At 61.9% G+C, this 15329-nt stretch overlaps 1 protein-coding gene across 1 annotated transcript in view; it reads left to right on the top strand.

Moving 5' to 3' along the window:
* Positions 1-344: 344 nt before the first annotated feature.
* The window catches only part of FBN3 (fibrillin 3), a gene marked incomplete at its 3' end in the record, with an annotated part of 44196 nt that continues 29211 nt past the window's right edge, over positions 345-15329 (top strand). The window contains 22 exon segments of the mRNA XM_084248597.1: positions 345-526; positions 669-751; positions 1197-1295; positions 1493-1588; positions 1831-1926; positions 3689-3886; positions 3997-4122; positions 4238-4363; positions 6430-6582; positions 6687-6869; positions 7227-7370; positions 7679-7804; positions 9403-9525; positions 9653-9925; positions 10761-10814; positions 12195-12370; positions 12373-12418; positions 12421-12459; positions 13522-13641; positions 13780-13917; positions 14068-14118; positions 14312-14437. Coding sequence (XP_084104723.1) covers positions 366-526; positions 669-751; positions 1197-1295; positions 1493-1588; positions 1831-1926; positions 3689-3886; positions 3997-4122; positions 4238-4363; positions 6430-6582; positions 6687-6869; positions 7227-7370; positions 7679-7804; positions 9403-9525; positions 9653-9925; positions 10761-10814; positions 12195-12370; positions 12373-12418; positions 12421-12459; positions 13522-13641; positions 13780-13917; positions 14068-14118; positions 14312-14437 — 2737 coding nt within the window. The 5' untranslated portion in view covers positions 345-365.

The raw sequence follows: 15329 nt of genomic DNA, 5'->3' as shown, positions 1-15329 counted from the left end.
ATCAAAGACCTGCCCCTGCCCTAGTTCCTCCCGCATCAGGTCCTGCAAAGGCTCTCCTTCTCCTTGACGTGCAAGCACAGTCTGTCACGTGGTTTTGTGCCATCGCAGCCGGCCCCTGTCCCACTGGGTGCTCCATGCCCCTACTCCCTGCTGGCTGAGCGTATTGCCCAGCGCCCGTCTCTTGGCCTCCTCCATCCGGAGACTTCACCGCTCCGTGAAGCTTTCCCTGACTCTTCACCTGACTTCCCCATCCTGGCAGTCGTGCCACTGCTCCTGGCCCCCCGGAGCCCGTGACCAGGGCTTCTGCTTCCTCTGCAGTGTCTCAGGGACACGTCACGGTCCTGGAGGGGCTGTGCTTCGCCAGGATGGGCACCCTCACCATGGCCTGGAGCCCCCCGGCTCAGCTTCTGCTGGTCTGGACGGCCCTGGCGTGCACAGCGGGTGTCCAGGGCCGCTGGGATGGGGCCTTGGAGCCTGCGGGTTCCAGACGTGTGCGCCAGTGGGGCAGCCCGGGCATCTTGCAGGGGTGAGTGGTACCGGGATGCCGAGATCCTGGGATGCGGGCCGGGCCGAGCTGGACGGTCTTGCTGGGGTGGGCAGAGCGGGGATGAGGCCCAAGGGTGTCCAGCCAGGCAGGGGCTCACCAGCTGTGACATGCTCTCCCCAAGGCCCAATGTGTGTGGCTCCCACTTCCACGCCTACTGCTGCCCCGGCTGGAGGACGCTGCCTGGAGGGCACCAGTGTGTCGTGCGTGAGTGCTGCTGCCTTTTGGAGTTGGGGGCGCTCAGGCAGGGTACTCTGGGGCAGTTGGTGCTTCCTGCCTGCAAGTCCAGCCTTGTTAGCAGGCCGATAGGCCAGGGGTGTCTGGCTGGACCCCTGGAATGGCCCTCGTGGCCCTTGGGGTCCCGGCCACTCTGCACATGTATTTCCTTTGTCTTACAGCCTCCCCGTGTCTGTCCGCCTGTCGGTCCATCCATCTCTCTCTTTCAATTGCCCCCTCTCTCCCTCTCTCTCAAACCACCATCTCGGTCAGTGCCGCAGCTTCCGTCCTTGCTGTTGAGTGACTCTGGTCCAGCGCGTGCCTCTCTTTCAAAGGCTCCAGCAGCAGTCAGGAGCCTCTTCCCGGGCTCAGCGGGGTGGGGCTGGCGCGGGGTCGGGACCCAGGCCCTGATGGTTGCCTGCTCCGTCCCTGCCAGCTGTCTGCAGGCGTACCTGCCATGAGGGCTTCTGCTCCCGGCCCAACCTGTGTGCCTGTGCCAACGGGGAGCTGGCGCCCAGCTGCGCGCTGAGTCGAGGTGAGTGGGAGGTGGACCCAGAGGCGAGAGAAGGTGAGAGTTGTGAGGTGCCACCTGGAGGGAGCCCAGGTGGGCTTGGCTGAAGGGCCAGGGCCTGGGTGGGCGTGCTCCTGCCAGCTCCTTGCTCCTGCCAGCTCCTCGCACCTGCACGCCGGGGCCGTCTCCACCTCCCTGCACGACCTTCCTCCTGTCCCCAGGGCCCGGGTGCAGTGTGAGCTGCATGAACGGGGGCAGCTGCCGAGGAGAGTCCTGCCTATGCCAGAGGGGCTACACCGGCACTGTGTGTGGGCAGCGTGAGTAACCCACACACATCTGGGCCTGGGGTCCCGGGTGGGGGATCTCTGTCGCCACATGCCTGCCGCCCACAGGTTGCTCTTCTGGGGCCGGGGATTAGGGGGCCGTGCTCATTGTCAGTTTTATCTTTGAGTCTGGACCAGATCATGGGGATTCCTGGGTGAAGATGGGCTGGTTGGGGCCACGGTCCCCTCAGCTGCTGGGGGACCTCTGTCCACCCCCCTCCCCTCTTCCTTCACAGCGGTGTGTGACCAAGGCTGCCACAACGGGGGCCGCTGCATTGGGCCAAACCTCTGTGCGTGTGTGTATGGCTTCATGGGGCCTCAGTGTGAGAGAGGTACCACGTTGGCGGTGGGGAAAGACTATGGGGGGAGGGAGGGAGCGAGGGAGGGAAGGAGGGAGGGCAGGAGAGCTTCCCAGCAGCCCTTGAGATGTGGCCAGGGTCCAGCTGGACTCTTTTCTGGTATAAGGGACAGAGGAATCATCTGCTCCAGGGAGGGAGCCAGGAGGGCTTCCTGGAGGAAGGGATAGGTGGATGTTCACGAGACAGATAGACAAGTGCGCTCTTATCACGCCCCACTCCAAACCTGATCCTGTGGGCTGAGCTGTGTGGGGTCTCCCGGTGGGAAATTGTTACCAAAACTCAGACGGTGGAAACTAAACGATGTTTTGTGAGAAGTTGGTTGTGAGGCGGGAGGGGAGGGACAGAGTCAAGGGTGAGCCCCAGTTCTGATCTGGGAACTGGGGGTAGGTGGTGGGAGCAGGGAGGGAAGAGTATGAGCTCAGCGCTGGCTGAGCGGCTGGTGGGTCATCCAGCAGGCAGCTGTCACCCAGGCGACTGGTCCGGCCATGGGTGAGGTTCTTGGGGAGCAGGGAGGGCCACTTAGGGTGGCCAGGAAAAGATGGAGCCCAAGGAGGCTGAGAAGCAGAAAGCAAACAGATCCGGTGGTGTTGGGGTTGCCTGGACACTCAAGTTTTTCTGCTGCGGGAGCTGTAGGAGGAGACGGTGTGGCCTGGAGCCCGGGGTGGGGATGATGGGCAGGGCCCTGGGCTGACCCCGTGAGGGTGGTGCTGCTGGGGGTGGGCAGCTGCCAGGCGGTCTGGAGAGGGTGCAGGGATGAGCAAGAAGCTGGGGGTGGGGTGGGGGGTACTGGAGTTGATGGGTGGGCTTGGGGAGACTGAAGTTGACAAGGAAATGGATTGAAATTGGGGCTGACCGAGGGGGCACAGCTCGGGGTGGCTGAGGGGGAGTGAGGGTCAGTGGGGAGGGCGAGAGAGGAGAGGCTGGGGTAGGTGTGGACAGTGAAGGCCCGGAAAGAGGTGGAGCCGTGTGTCCAGGGAGGGGCAAGGGAGGCTCCGACTTCTTGGGTGAGTTGGGTGAGATCCTGAGAATGCCGTTTGGCTCAGGGCGGCAGGACCTCGGGTCTCTGCGCCCTCCTTCACGTGAGGCCTGGGAGGCTGGCTGCAGCATCTCCTCCTGGGCGGGCTTTCCTTGGTCCAGCGCCAGCCCCGTGATTGGAACCATCTGGAGGATGGAGCCAGGAAGTCACATCTGGGCCTCTGCACAGCAGTCGGGGAACTGACTGGGCCACTTTTGGCTGAGTGCAGGGGTCACAGCTATAGTGTTGTGGGTCCCGAGGTTGTGGGCAGATGCCGCGCCCCTCCCAAAGTCCAGGAGGGTCAGCAGAGCCACACATGTGCTCAGTGATGAGACATTATCTCCAACTGGGCATCTGTGGGTTCCTGCCTAAACCTGAAGGGAGGCTGGACCTAGGGGGAAGGCGGGGCGTCCAGACTTGACCTGGGCTTTGTGGCTGTGGAGGTTCTGGCCTCTCTCTTGGAGGTTGCTTGGGGAATGCTTTGGAGAGAAAGGGTTTTGAAGGGTGAATAGGAGTTCAGATGTGGGGTGGGGACAGCATGAGTAAAGGCTTGTGGTTAGGAAAGCCCGGTCTGTTGGTAAAGGGAGATTGGGAGGCAGTTACTGCAGTGGTCCAGGGGAGAGGGGTAGAGGCCTGAGCTGGGACTGCAGGGCTAGAAATGCAGAAAGTTCTGGGATGTGGGCAGCCCAAGACCAAGTGCCCGTATCCGTCCGCCCACAGACTACCGGATAGGACCCTGCTTTGGCCAGGTGGGCACGGAGGGGTGCCAGCGCCAGCACACGGGCCTCCTCTGCACCAAGGCACTTTGCTGTGCCACTGTGGGCCGTGCCTGGGGCTTCCCCTGTGAGCTCTGCCCTGCACAGCCACACCCCTGCCGCCGTGGCTTCATCCCCAATATCCACACCGGGGCCTGCCAAGGTGAGCTGACTGTTGGGTGTGCAGGTGGGATCGGGGCCGGTGGGAGCCCTCGGAAGCTGTGGCTGCTCCCTGACAGGCCTCTCGCTTCTTTGCTGAGTGTTCTCCTGTAGACGTGGACGAGTGCCAGGCCGTGCCAGGGCTGTGCCAGGGCGGTAGCTGCGTCAACACCGTGGGCTCCTTTGAGTGCCGCTGCCTGCCTGGACACCGCTTCAGCGAGAACAGCGCCAGCTGTGAAGGTGGGCGATGGGCGGGGTGCCCGGGGTGTCCTTGCTCTGGGCACCTCAGGTTGCCTGCGGGGGGGCGGAGGAGCCAAGCTGGGGTTCCTTGCACTGACGGGGCATCTCTGCACAGATGTGGACGAGTGTCTGTACATGCCGGGCCTCTGCTCCGGGGGCGGCTGCACCAACACGCCCGGGGGCTACGTGTGCACCTGTCCCCGCGGTTTTGCCAGAAGCCAGGATGGCACCCGCTGCCTGGGTGAGCTGAGCTGGGGGGCTGGAGGGGCAGAAGGTGGCCGGGAGAGACCCCCATCTCCTCAGTCACTCACCTCTGCCACCCCGGGGCCCTGATCCGACTCTAGCCTCCCAGTCCCTGTGCCCTCTAACATTTGGGCTCCCTGCACATCAGCCTTTGTGCCCCAGACCTGGCCTGCAGGCCTCACTGACTCTCCAGCTCTGTGCCCTTTCGTTCTCTGATCCCCTAGCATCGCCTCTTGGCTCCCCTTGCCTCCCATGTCCTGCTGGCCCTCAAACTGCTGCACCCCACCCCTGTGCACTGGCTACCTTCCTTTTGCCTCTGTGCCCCTCTGACCCTCTAGCCTCCACCTCCAGGCCCCTCTGCCATCTGTCTCCTGGAACCCCCATCCCTCTGTCCGTCTTTGCACTCCCAAAACCTCTTTCAGGAGAGGCGAGGGGAACCTAGACCCCCTGACCGCATATCTCCCCTCACACCCCATGTGGGAGATGGGGACACTGAGGCCCAGAGAGGAGCAGCCTGAGTCAAGTCCACAAGTCCAGAGCAAAGAGACGTCCCTCCCCTGACCCCCAGACCTCCGGCCCCTCGGCCCCCCTCCCTCTCCTGCTGTCTTGGGGGTGCATCGATAGCTTCTAGAAGCTGCTGGTCCAAGGGCAGCCAGGATGTGGACCCTGGGGTGGGGCCTAGGCAGAGCCCTGCTTTGGTGCCCCCCGGCACCTCCCGGGCCCCTCTGGCTGGGCCTCTGCCAGGCCGGGCCGGGGATGCTGTTTGGGGCTCTGCCTGTGTGCTGTGGCCACTCTGGGGGCCAGCGTGCCTGCGCGCGGGGTGACTCTGGTCACATGCCCCGAACGGGAGGGCTTCTCCAGCTGCAAAACAGCATAGCCCAGGTTTGAGCCAAGGCCAGGTCGCCTCTGCCTTAGAGTCGGCCCTGGGCCCCGGCTGCCAGCTGAGCGACTCAGAGACTGATCTCAGGCAAGGTGGGCACACACAGCAGCTACCCGCTCAGTGCCTCAGCTGCCGCGTCTGTCCAGTGGGGTCAGGTCACCCCTGCGCCACAGAGTCAGGAGACGAGTACAGCTATGGGGTGATTTCTCCAGGGCCCGAGCAGGGCGGGTGCTTTGGTTCAAGCCCCCCCCCCTCGTGTGTCTTCCCTACTTGGGGTCAGGGGGTCTAGGTTCCCTCTCCCCTCCCCTTTTAGCACCTGCATGGCCTGGAGCAAGTCTGCTGGCCCAGCCCCCCTCGAGGTTCTGGGAGTGCAGAGCCCCACGTCCCACACACATCTGGGGGGCCCCCAGATGCACGGGTGGGTGGAGCAGGTGGACACGTTTGCGTGATTTCTCCACCGGGGCAGGCAGGGGCGGCTGGTAGCCGCCCTCCTGGTGGGAGCAGTTTCTCCCCCGGGCACCAGCCGAGACTTGTGGGTTTTAATCTAAACACCCGCACCGTGAGCCCGAGCCCGAGCCCAAGCCCGAGCCAGCAGCTCATACGCAAGGGCTCGGGACTTGCAGGCACGGGAAGCGGGAGCGCGTCCCTGGTTCTCAGGCCTGGGGCGCCTCTGTCTTCTGTTCGCTGGGGTGCTCCTCTGGCCCCTCCTCGAATCACTCTCCTCCCGGGCCTCCCCAGTGCCCAGACTGGCAGGTGGCACACACAGCTATAGAACCTGGCATTCCCCACTTGAACGTCCAGCCTGACCTCCCACCAGGGGGTCCCCTCCCCATGTGTCTTCCTTAGTGCGGCTGAGCACCGCAGCGACAGGGAGCTGATGCCCAGTGCCAGCCTTAGTTGCCCAGACGTGCCTGCTTGGTCTGAGACCAGATCCATCTCCATGGAATAACTTGAATGTCTTGGTACCAAAACCAGCGGTCAGTGGAGCTCGGCCGTGCACGACCACCGGCGCGCTGTCCTCTCACCCAACAGCTCTCCTGAGGTCGGGCGGGTGCTCAGAGCATCCCCGTCCCATGAGTGGGGAAACTGAGGCACGGAGAGGCGTGGGACCTGTCCTGCGGTCAGTGCTGTGGGGCTGGGATTTGAGCTAAGTCTAGTCACTGACTCCTCACCCCCCTCTGCAGATCACCGGGCTGGCACCTGCTTCTCGGTGCTGATCGGGGGCCGCTGTGCCGGACACCTGGCTGGTGCCCACACCCACAGGCAGTGCTGCTGTCACACGGGCAGGTGCTGGGCAGCTGGCCCAGCTCCTGATCTGTGTCCTCCTCGGGGTTCTGGTGAGTGGCCTGGGGTTTGCCGCTCCCTCCTCCGTCCTGTGGTTCTGACCAAGCTGCGGCCCCGGGCATGACTAAGGGCCTGGCCTCAAATTCTCGTCCTCTAGATGAGTTCCGGCGACTGTGTGCCCAGGGGCTCCCGCTGCTGCCCTCCTATTCCGGCCCCTCCCCCAGCCTCCCCGACTTTGGGTCCGCCGGCATGGGCCCTGGCCTCGGGCAGGCTCGACACAGCCCTCACGATGCCAGTGCGCATGGGGCCCCCCGCCCGGGCCTCGGGGACGCCAGCATTGGTGAGGGCTGGGAGCCCGGGAAGGCCATGGGGCCCCTGTTTCAGAGGGAGGGTCAGGGCCCAGAAGTGGGGGGTCTAGGGCTCGGGTGGAGGATCTGGGCTGCTTTGGATCTGAGTTTGGGGGTGTGCCCCGGGTAGGATACTGGAGCTGGGTTGGGGGTTCTCTGGGCCTAGGTCTCAACCAAGGTGGGATTCTGAATCCAGGAAAGAGGTCTAGGCTGAAGTGGGAGAATCTGGGCAGAGAGGTTTGGGTCCCAGCCTCAGAATGGTGTCTGAACCCAGAAACAAAGCCTAGACGTGGGGCCAGCCTGGGTCAGCCAGTTCAGGCGCCGCCCCCCCCCCCCAACTTCTCCCACAGGCACAGCCACCCTGAACCAAACCATCGACATCTGCCGACACTTCACCGGCCTGTGTCTCAATGGCCGCTGCCTGCCCACCCCTTCCAGCTACCGCTGCGAGTGTAACCCCGGCTACGCCCAGGATGCCCGGGGCCAGTGCGTCGGTGAGTGGCAGCAGTGCCGGGGGGGGGGGGGGGGGGTGTGTGTGCAGCACAGCAGGGCCCAGGGAGCGGCCCTGCAGGCTGGGGCTCAGGGTCCTCTGCCCGCAGATTGGGACGAATTGCCAGCCATCCCTGCCCCCACAGACACTGCATCAACATGCCTGGCTCCTGCCACTGCCAGTGCCACGGGGGCGTCCAGGCGACGCTCTCTGCTGCTTCCTCTGCAGAGTGGGGGGCCGGTGACGCCTGCCTCTGTGCTCTGGGTTAGTGCCTGGGCCGGTGGTGCCTGATTTCGAGCCTCCCTTCTTCAGACGTGGACGAGTGCACCGGTAGCCGTGGTCTCTGCCGTCATGGCCGCTGCGTCAACACAGAGGGCGGCTTCCAGTGCGCCTGCAACGTGGGTTTTCAGCTCAGTCCTGATGGCAAGAACTGTGTGGGTGAGCTGGGGGTGGGTGACCGGGGAGGGGCCTTCGGGTCCAGTAGCTGCCCTTTAAGGTCACCTTGCCTCTGTTCCTGCTCCATCACCCACCTTCTACCCCGAGATGTATCCCCGCTCACCTCTCTGAGCCCAGCCAAGCTACTTGAGAGCCCTTTTGTGCTCTGTCTGCTCCCAGCTCTCTCCTTCCGTCCCTCCTTTCTGAATCACTTAATGAATTCATTAGGGCTGTTTCACACTGGGCCTGCAGCCCCGCCCCTCTCCTGCCCCCCAGCGCACTCCCGTCTGGCAGATGTGGGATCAGCACCACGGAGAGCACCCACTCTGGCTCCCTGTGGGGCGCGGGTGTGCCACCCAGGCTTCCTGCAGCTAGTGGGGGCCTCCTCATCCTCTTCTCTTATCCTGCCTCAAGAGGCCTGCGGTAGAGCCTTCCTTCAGCAGAAGGGTTTTCGGATCCCTGCATTCATTAGTAAAATAAAACCTTTTTAGCATCTTTATTGATCTATAATTCACACACCAGGGAAGTAGCCATTTTGCAATTGAGTGGTTTAGTCTATTCGCGGAGTTGGAAAGCATCACCACAACCTAACTTCAGGTTATCTTTATCATATCTTTATCACCCTGAAAGTCAGCACCTTCCCCATTGGCAGTCATCCGTGATCCCAGCCACCCGCCACCCCCCCTCCCCCGGATGCAGGCTGATCACTCATCTCTGGACTTCCTGTCCTGGCCATCTTTGAAGTGGGCCTCTCACTTAGCATGTTCTGAGGGCCCTCGTGTTGCAGCAGGTGCTAGAACTTAGTTCCTTTCATTGTCAGATAGCGTCCTGGTGTGTGCTGGTCTCGTTTGGCTCTTTCCTTTGCTGGTTGGTGGGTATTTGCTTTGTTTCCACTTTTTGGATAATGTTGCTGTGGATGTTCACGTTTCCAGGTTTTGGCATCTGGTCTATTTTTCTCTCCTCTTGGTCTCAGTTCTTCATTCAACAGTTATTTATTGCTCAGAACTGACACTTTGGTAATCAGCTAATTTCTATACTTACTACCTTCCTTGAAATCAGACTGTTTTCTTCTGAACTATTTTCTGCCTATATTTTATGAAGGTGAGATTCACGCAAGATGAATTTAATCATTTAAAAGTGAACAACTCAGAGGCATTTAGTCCATTCCCAGTGTTGTGCGATTGCCACCTCATTTATTCATGGTTTTTGCACTTTTTTATGATGGCAGAATATACATAAAGAAAATACACCCTTTTAACCATTTTTAAGTGGCTCATTAGGGGGAACTTAATACAGTGTTGTACAACCACAATCTCACTTATTAACTGAACAGGTATTTATGGAGCCCCTACTGTGTGCCAGAACTGGGGTGCACACGTGAGCAGACAGCCCCAGGGGGTTCTGGGGAGCTCGTGCTCCAGCACAGACACAGCACGAACTAGTCACAGAGCTGGGCTGGGGTTTTCACACACCCACACCCCTGACAGGGGCCCTGGGGGCTCAGCTTCCGCTCTGCCCTGGGGAAGTTGTTGGGGGGGTTGGCCAGGAGAGGTGGGCTCTGGCCTCACTTGCTGGCACCCAGCCTCTGTGGGTATCCCCAGACCACGACAAATGTGCGGGCTTCGCTGTGTGTGCCAACGGAGTGTGTGTCAACGAGGATGGCGGTTTCGCGTGTCTCTGTAAACCTGGCTTTCTGCTGGCTCCTGATGGCCGCCACTGCCTGGGTGAGGCTGGAGGCTGGGGTGAGGGGGAGGGGGAGAGGAGGAGGTGGGAAGGTTGGGGGGCCGGGGAGCCGGGGGAGGAGGGATATGAGCCTGCGAGGCCCCAACACAGTGCCCGCATGACCTCCAGACATGGACGAGTGCCAGACGCCCGGAGTCTGCGGGAACGGCCCCTGCACCAACACCGAGGGCTCCTACCACTGCCGCTGCCTTGGGGGGCTGGTGCCAGGGCCTGATGGGGTCTGTGTGGAGAACTCCCTGCGTAGCACATGCTTCGGAGGCTTCACACGGGGGACCTGTGTGCGCCCCTTCCCCGGCGCTGTCACCAAGTCTGAGTGCTGCTGTGCTAACCCGGACCACGGGTTTGGGGAGCCCTGCCAGCTGTGTCCAGCCAAGAACTCTGGTGAGCGTCCAGCTGCCTGGCCCCACCCCATCCCCACGACCCCAGATCCTTTGTCCCTGCCAGTTCCCCACCCTGGGGTGGGAGGTGATGGGTCGTGGGGTGGGGCCTTGCTCTCCCAGGTGTGCCTGCCTGGAGGCCGAGGTCCACCAGCCCATGGCCTCCGGCGTGCCCATGTGCCCTGGACACGGGCATTTGTGGGTACCTGGTTGCAGACGCCGCCAGCTGTGACCACCAGGCAGCTGTAGCTGAGAGACAGCTTTTCATGGGGTCCAGGCCGTGGCGGCCCCTCCCCGCCTGCGGCCAGCAGCCTCCCCTGGCCCCTGGACTGGGCTCGGCTCAGAGGCTGCTTGCTCCCGACATGCTTCAGTGTCCCCAGCCCAGCACCTGTGTGGGCCTGAGGCTGGACAGCCCTGACTCTGCGTCCTCCAGGGTCCTGCTCCTCTTTGGAGAATGATTTTGGGGTTCTGGTTGTGAGCTGAGAGAGGGTGTTCTCTCTGGGGCCTCCCCAAAGGCAGACTACTCGTGCTGTAGTTGGAGTGGGGGCCGCTGCCAGGAGGGTTGGGTCCCCATGCACTGTGGGGCCACCCTGGTTCTCTGTCCTCACCCAGAGACCACCTGTGCCCCGGCTTTGGGGCGAGGGTGTTGTTAGGGTGCACTCATGCAGTAGGCTTGGAACTCAGAGAGAAAGAGGGACGGAGGGAGGGAGGGGGAGAAGAAAAAGAAGTAGTTGCGGGGCATCTTAGTCCTAGACTCTGGCTCAGCACTAAGGGCCCAGTCCCCGGTGTGGCCTGGGGTCAGCAATGGCCAGTAACTCCTGCCGCCTTGTCCCCCCCAGCTGAGTTCCAGGCTCTGTGCCGCCACGGTCTGGGCATCACTGCAGACGGCAGAGGTGAGCGGGGGCAGGCGTCGGGAGGGGGAGAGCTTGTGCCGGGCGGGGTGGCGATATGCTGGGGCTGCCACAGCAAAGTACCACAGCCTGGGCAGCTCCAGTAACAAACGTACCTCTGGGATCCTGCGGGTGCAGTCTGGGCACGGCATGGGCACAGCGGTTGCAGGGGAACCTGCCTCAGGCGTCTGCAGCTCCCCGTGGTTGCTCGAGACCCCTGGTGTTCCCGGGTTGTGGAAGCAGCGCCCTCGTCTGCCTCCGTCTTCACATGGCGTGCCGGTGTGGGTGTCTGTGTACCAGTCTCCCCCTTTTGTGAGGACACCATCGTATTGGCATGGATTGGGGACCCACCCTAAAGGCTTCATTTTAATCTCACCCCTCTGCAAAGACCTTATCTCCAAATAAGGTCACGTGCTGAGACCCTGGGGTCAGGACTTCAATGTGTGAATTTTGAGAGAACGTAGTTCAGCCTGGAACAGATAGACACAGTGGGTGTGTAAGACTGCCCTTCCCCCCACCTCCTTTCCTCCCCCAGCCTGCCTCCAGATGAGCCCCACTTCTGGTTCTGTTCACTCTGCAGCCTTGACCCTTCTGGTTCCCCCAGGAACAGGCAGCCCCACCAGAGGATCCCTGGCTGAGCTGCAGCCAGCAGTTCCCCCCAAAGTGCCTTATCTGCATAGTTGAATCAGATGGCAGGTGTCTCTTTTTTTTTGCTGATTACGCATGCGCGTGCTCTCTCTCTCTCTCTCTCTCTCTCTCTCTCTCTCCCTCTCACACATGCACACACACACGCACATACACACACACATGCGCGCGCACGCACGCACACACACACATTCACACAGAGTCCCTTCCTGAAACAGCCTTTTGCCCAAGTGGAAATAAAAGGACAAGTCAGGGGAAGACAATAACTTGCCCTTGCAAGTCACTGACTCTCTTTGGGCCTCAGTTTCTGAGTCTATAAAGTGGGGATGATAATGAGGTTTCAGGGGCTGTTGTGAAGCTCCGGTGAGTGAAGGTTCTCGGCGTGGGCTGGCAGGCACCCTATGGCATCAGAGTGATTTTGGTTTAGTACCTTATTACGTCGCTGCTGTTCCACGGGTTCCAAACTGGGTTCTGCCCTGCAGGGGACATTTAGCAAAGATGGAGATACTGGGGTGGGAGTGCCTGAAACCGCACAGGTAGAGGCGGGGACAGGGCTCAGCATCCTATAAGGCACAGGGCAGCCCCGTGGCAGAACTTGGCTCCGTCCCTAATGCCCACTGGGCCAACGTCGAGGACCCCAGGGTTGGGGAGAGGAGGCAGGGGGCCTGGAGCTCTGCCCCCAGAGGACCTGGCTTGCTGAGAGCCCAGGCAGCAGCTGACACCCTCTCCCCGCCTCAGACATCAACGAATGTGCCCTGGACCCCAATATCTGTGCCCATGGAGCGTGCGAGGACCTGCGGGGTGGCTACCGCTGCATCTGCGGCCTGGGCTACGAGGCGGGCGCTGCCGGCAGGGAGTGTACAGGTGAGCGGGCCCGCGGGGTGTGGCCCCGCTGCTGCAGACGCCCCTGTGAGGCGGTGGCCGGTGCCAGAGCAGCCCTGGCAGCCACAGCTGCTCCTGCCCTGGGGCTCCCGCTGCCGGCGGGACATGGAGACCTGTGACGGTGCAGCCTGGCATGCTTGAGCAGGTGCACACGCACACACTCGGACGCTTACTCATGTGCATGCTGTGAGACGCAGGCGTGCTGCATCGGGGGTGCACACACGTGCACCACCACGTGTGGTGTATGCACAGACAGAGTCAAAGATCTGCATTCACACATACCCCAAGACACACACTTGCACAGTCACACTCGGACTCCCACAGTTATCCAGGGGTGCACACTCAAAAAGCACCTACATTCACACGCTTCTTTCTTCTCATGGTTTACACATCTGTGCTCACCCTTGAAGTTTATGCATTCAGACACTTGTACATTCTCACATGTGTGCATACAGTCAGATGGTCTTGCACACTGGTACTCACTCGGACACACATACACACCACACTTACACTCGCAGACTCTCGTATGTGGTCACACTCAGGTGCACACACTCAAAGGTGTGCGTATTCACACTCACATTTTCCCACACACAGGCTCACACATCTGCATTCACATGCTCTTACACACCCAATAGAATATGTCTGGTGTACACACACACAGCGTGTGGAAGTACCTATGCCCTCCAGTGTCTCCCACACTGGCAATGCTCTTGCCTATTCCCCATTCTCCCAACGCTCATAGACATGTGCAGCCTCTCACACACACACACACACACACATGCATTGAGTCTGACCCCTGTCTCCTCGCCCCACCCCACCCCGAGGTCACCAGAGCCCCCTTATTTGCTGTCCTGTTCACCCGCACAGCCTGCGCCTGCACCTGCTCCCTGGCCGACCCCCACATTTTCACACTCGTCCTCTTTGGGCGCCCCTCCCACCTCCCCCTCTGTCCTCATGGAGGGACCCCTGAGGGCCGGGTCCCTCCCCGTCTGTCCTCTGCACAGCAGCTTGCGGGATGCACAGTTCAGTGAAGACACGCGCATTCTGTGTGCCCTACCCGCGTGCGCACACCCGCCATGCGCATGTGTTGCTAGGCATGCACCTGGGCACACCCCCAGCTGCAGGGAGGGGGGAGCTGGTGGCGTTCTCGCCCCACAGCTTCAGGCCGGCTCTGTCTTGGCAGACGTCGACGAGTGCCTGTCCCGCCCGTGTGTGAACGGAGTGTGCCGGAACCTGGCCGGCTCCTTCTCCTGCGAATGTGCCCCCGGAAGCTGGCTGGAGCCCTCGGGCACCATGTGCCTAGGTGAGAGGCCCCAGGTGCACTGAGTTCCAGCTGCCCCGCCGCCCCCCCCCCCCCCCCCCGTCTCCCGTCCCAGGAGGGCTGGGCCTCTGGGTGGGCGGGCAGTGTGGGCCGCGGTGACACCGGCGTGCCTCCCCCCAGACAGCGCTCGGGGCACCTGCTGGCTGCAGGTCCGGGACGGCCGCTGCGAGGCCAACCTTCCGGGGACCTCCCTGCGGTCCGAGTGCTGCGCCACGCTGGGGGCTGCCTGGGGGAGCCCCTGCGAGCTCTGCGAGATAGGTAACGCCCTGGGGGCCCCTGGTGGGCTCTGGGGGACCTCCCAGGGGTGGCCGCTGTACCTGCTGGTGTCCTTTGAGAGACTGTGTGGGACAGGAACCCCAGTCTGGATGGAGGGTGACCCCCTTCTCACTCCACTTTCCCCAGCCACAGACCCTGCCTGCGCCCGGGGCTTTGCCCAAACGAAGGGGCTCACGTGTGAAGGTAACTTCCTGCCTCCCCGGCTTTCCACCTGAGCCCTCCCTGATGTCTTTTGAGCTCTGGAGAGAGAGTCCCCCTCTATGGCTGGGGTTTGAAATTCCCCAGCTGGCTCTGTGCCCTCCCAGCTCCTCAAGGAGTATCTGGAGCCCCCAGGCGGCTCGGGAGCCTCCAGCCCTTGCCTCTCCTCTGTCGGCAGACGTGGATGAGTGTGCGGTCTTCCCCGGGGTCTGCTCCAATGGGCGCTGCCTCAACACCCCCGGCTCCTTCTGCTGCGAGTGTCCCCAAGGCTCGGTGCTGGATGCCACCGGCCGGCTCTGTGTGGGTGAGTCGTGGTCCCGGCGAGGGCTGCCGGCCCTCCGTCACTGCCCCACCCAGAGCCTGGACACCCCTTCTGGGAACAGGAGGGTCCAGGGGTTCTCAGGCCTCCGGCCCCGCCCACATCCTGCTGACACATTTCCAAAGCTGCTTGTCTTTGGAGTTGCCTCTTCACTTAACTGAGGCTCACTGCAAACGGTAAGATCTTGAGACATATCATCTGCAACTTTGGTTTATTTTTTCTCATCGCCAAACAAGGTTGGTGCGGCCTGGGGTGAGCACAGGCCTCTCTGGCCTGCGGGCCTCCTCCAGCCTCAGGTTCGCTGGCAGCTCTGACTTTGCCCCCGGACGAGGGTTCACAGACTGCCCTGTAGCACCTCGTTTGGGGCGTGTCTGGCCGGGAGTGTCTGCAGGCAGCAGGGAGAACTCTGCGTTCAATCAGGTCCTCCCATCCCCCTGTCCCACGAACCCCTCAGCAGTCTCCTGGTAGCGCCTCGGACCCTAGGCAGTCCCGATGACCTTCTCAACTGTGATCCCCTGCTAGGCTGAGTTTCAGGTGTATTGAGGGTCTCCTCACTCACCCCAGATTGTCAGCACGGGAGGAAGTTACTGACTCAGGAGGACAGGGCCACTGCGTGGCAGGGCACCCGAGCTTCACTCGGGCCATTCATTGGCGCAGGGGCGAGAGGAGACGGCGTGGGCTTTCAGGCCTCGTGGTCTCTGCTGCGGCTGCTGACTGAGCCCTGCCGCGGGGAACTGCGGGGACAGAGGGGGCTGTGGCCAATAACACTTAGTTTACAGACCCAGGCGGCCAGCCCATCGTGCCCCCGGTGTCTGGCTCTAAGGAGAGTCTATTCTTTTTTTTTTTTTTTTAAAAGGTAGTTTTTTTTGTTTTTGTT

Source organism: Talpa europaea (assembly GCF_964194135.1).
Source record: "Talpa europaea genome assembly, chromosome: 12".
In the NCBI taxonomy this organism is placed as follows: Eukaryota; Metazoa; Chordata; class Mammalia; order Eulipotyphla; family Talpidae; genus Talpa; species Talpa europaea.
Note: the sequence above shows the minus strand (reverse complement) of the source record. Positions and strands in the feature narration are given on the sequence as shown.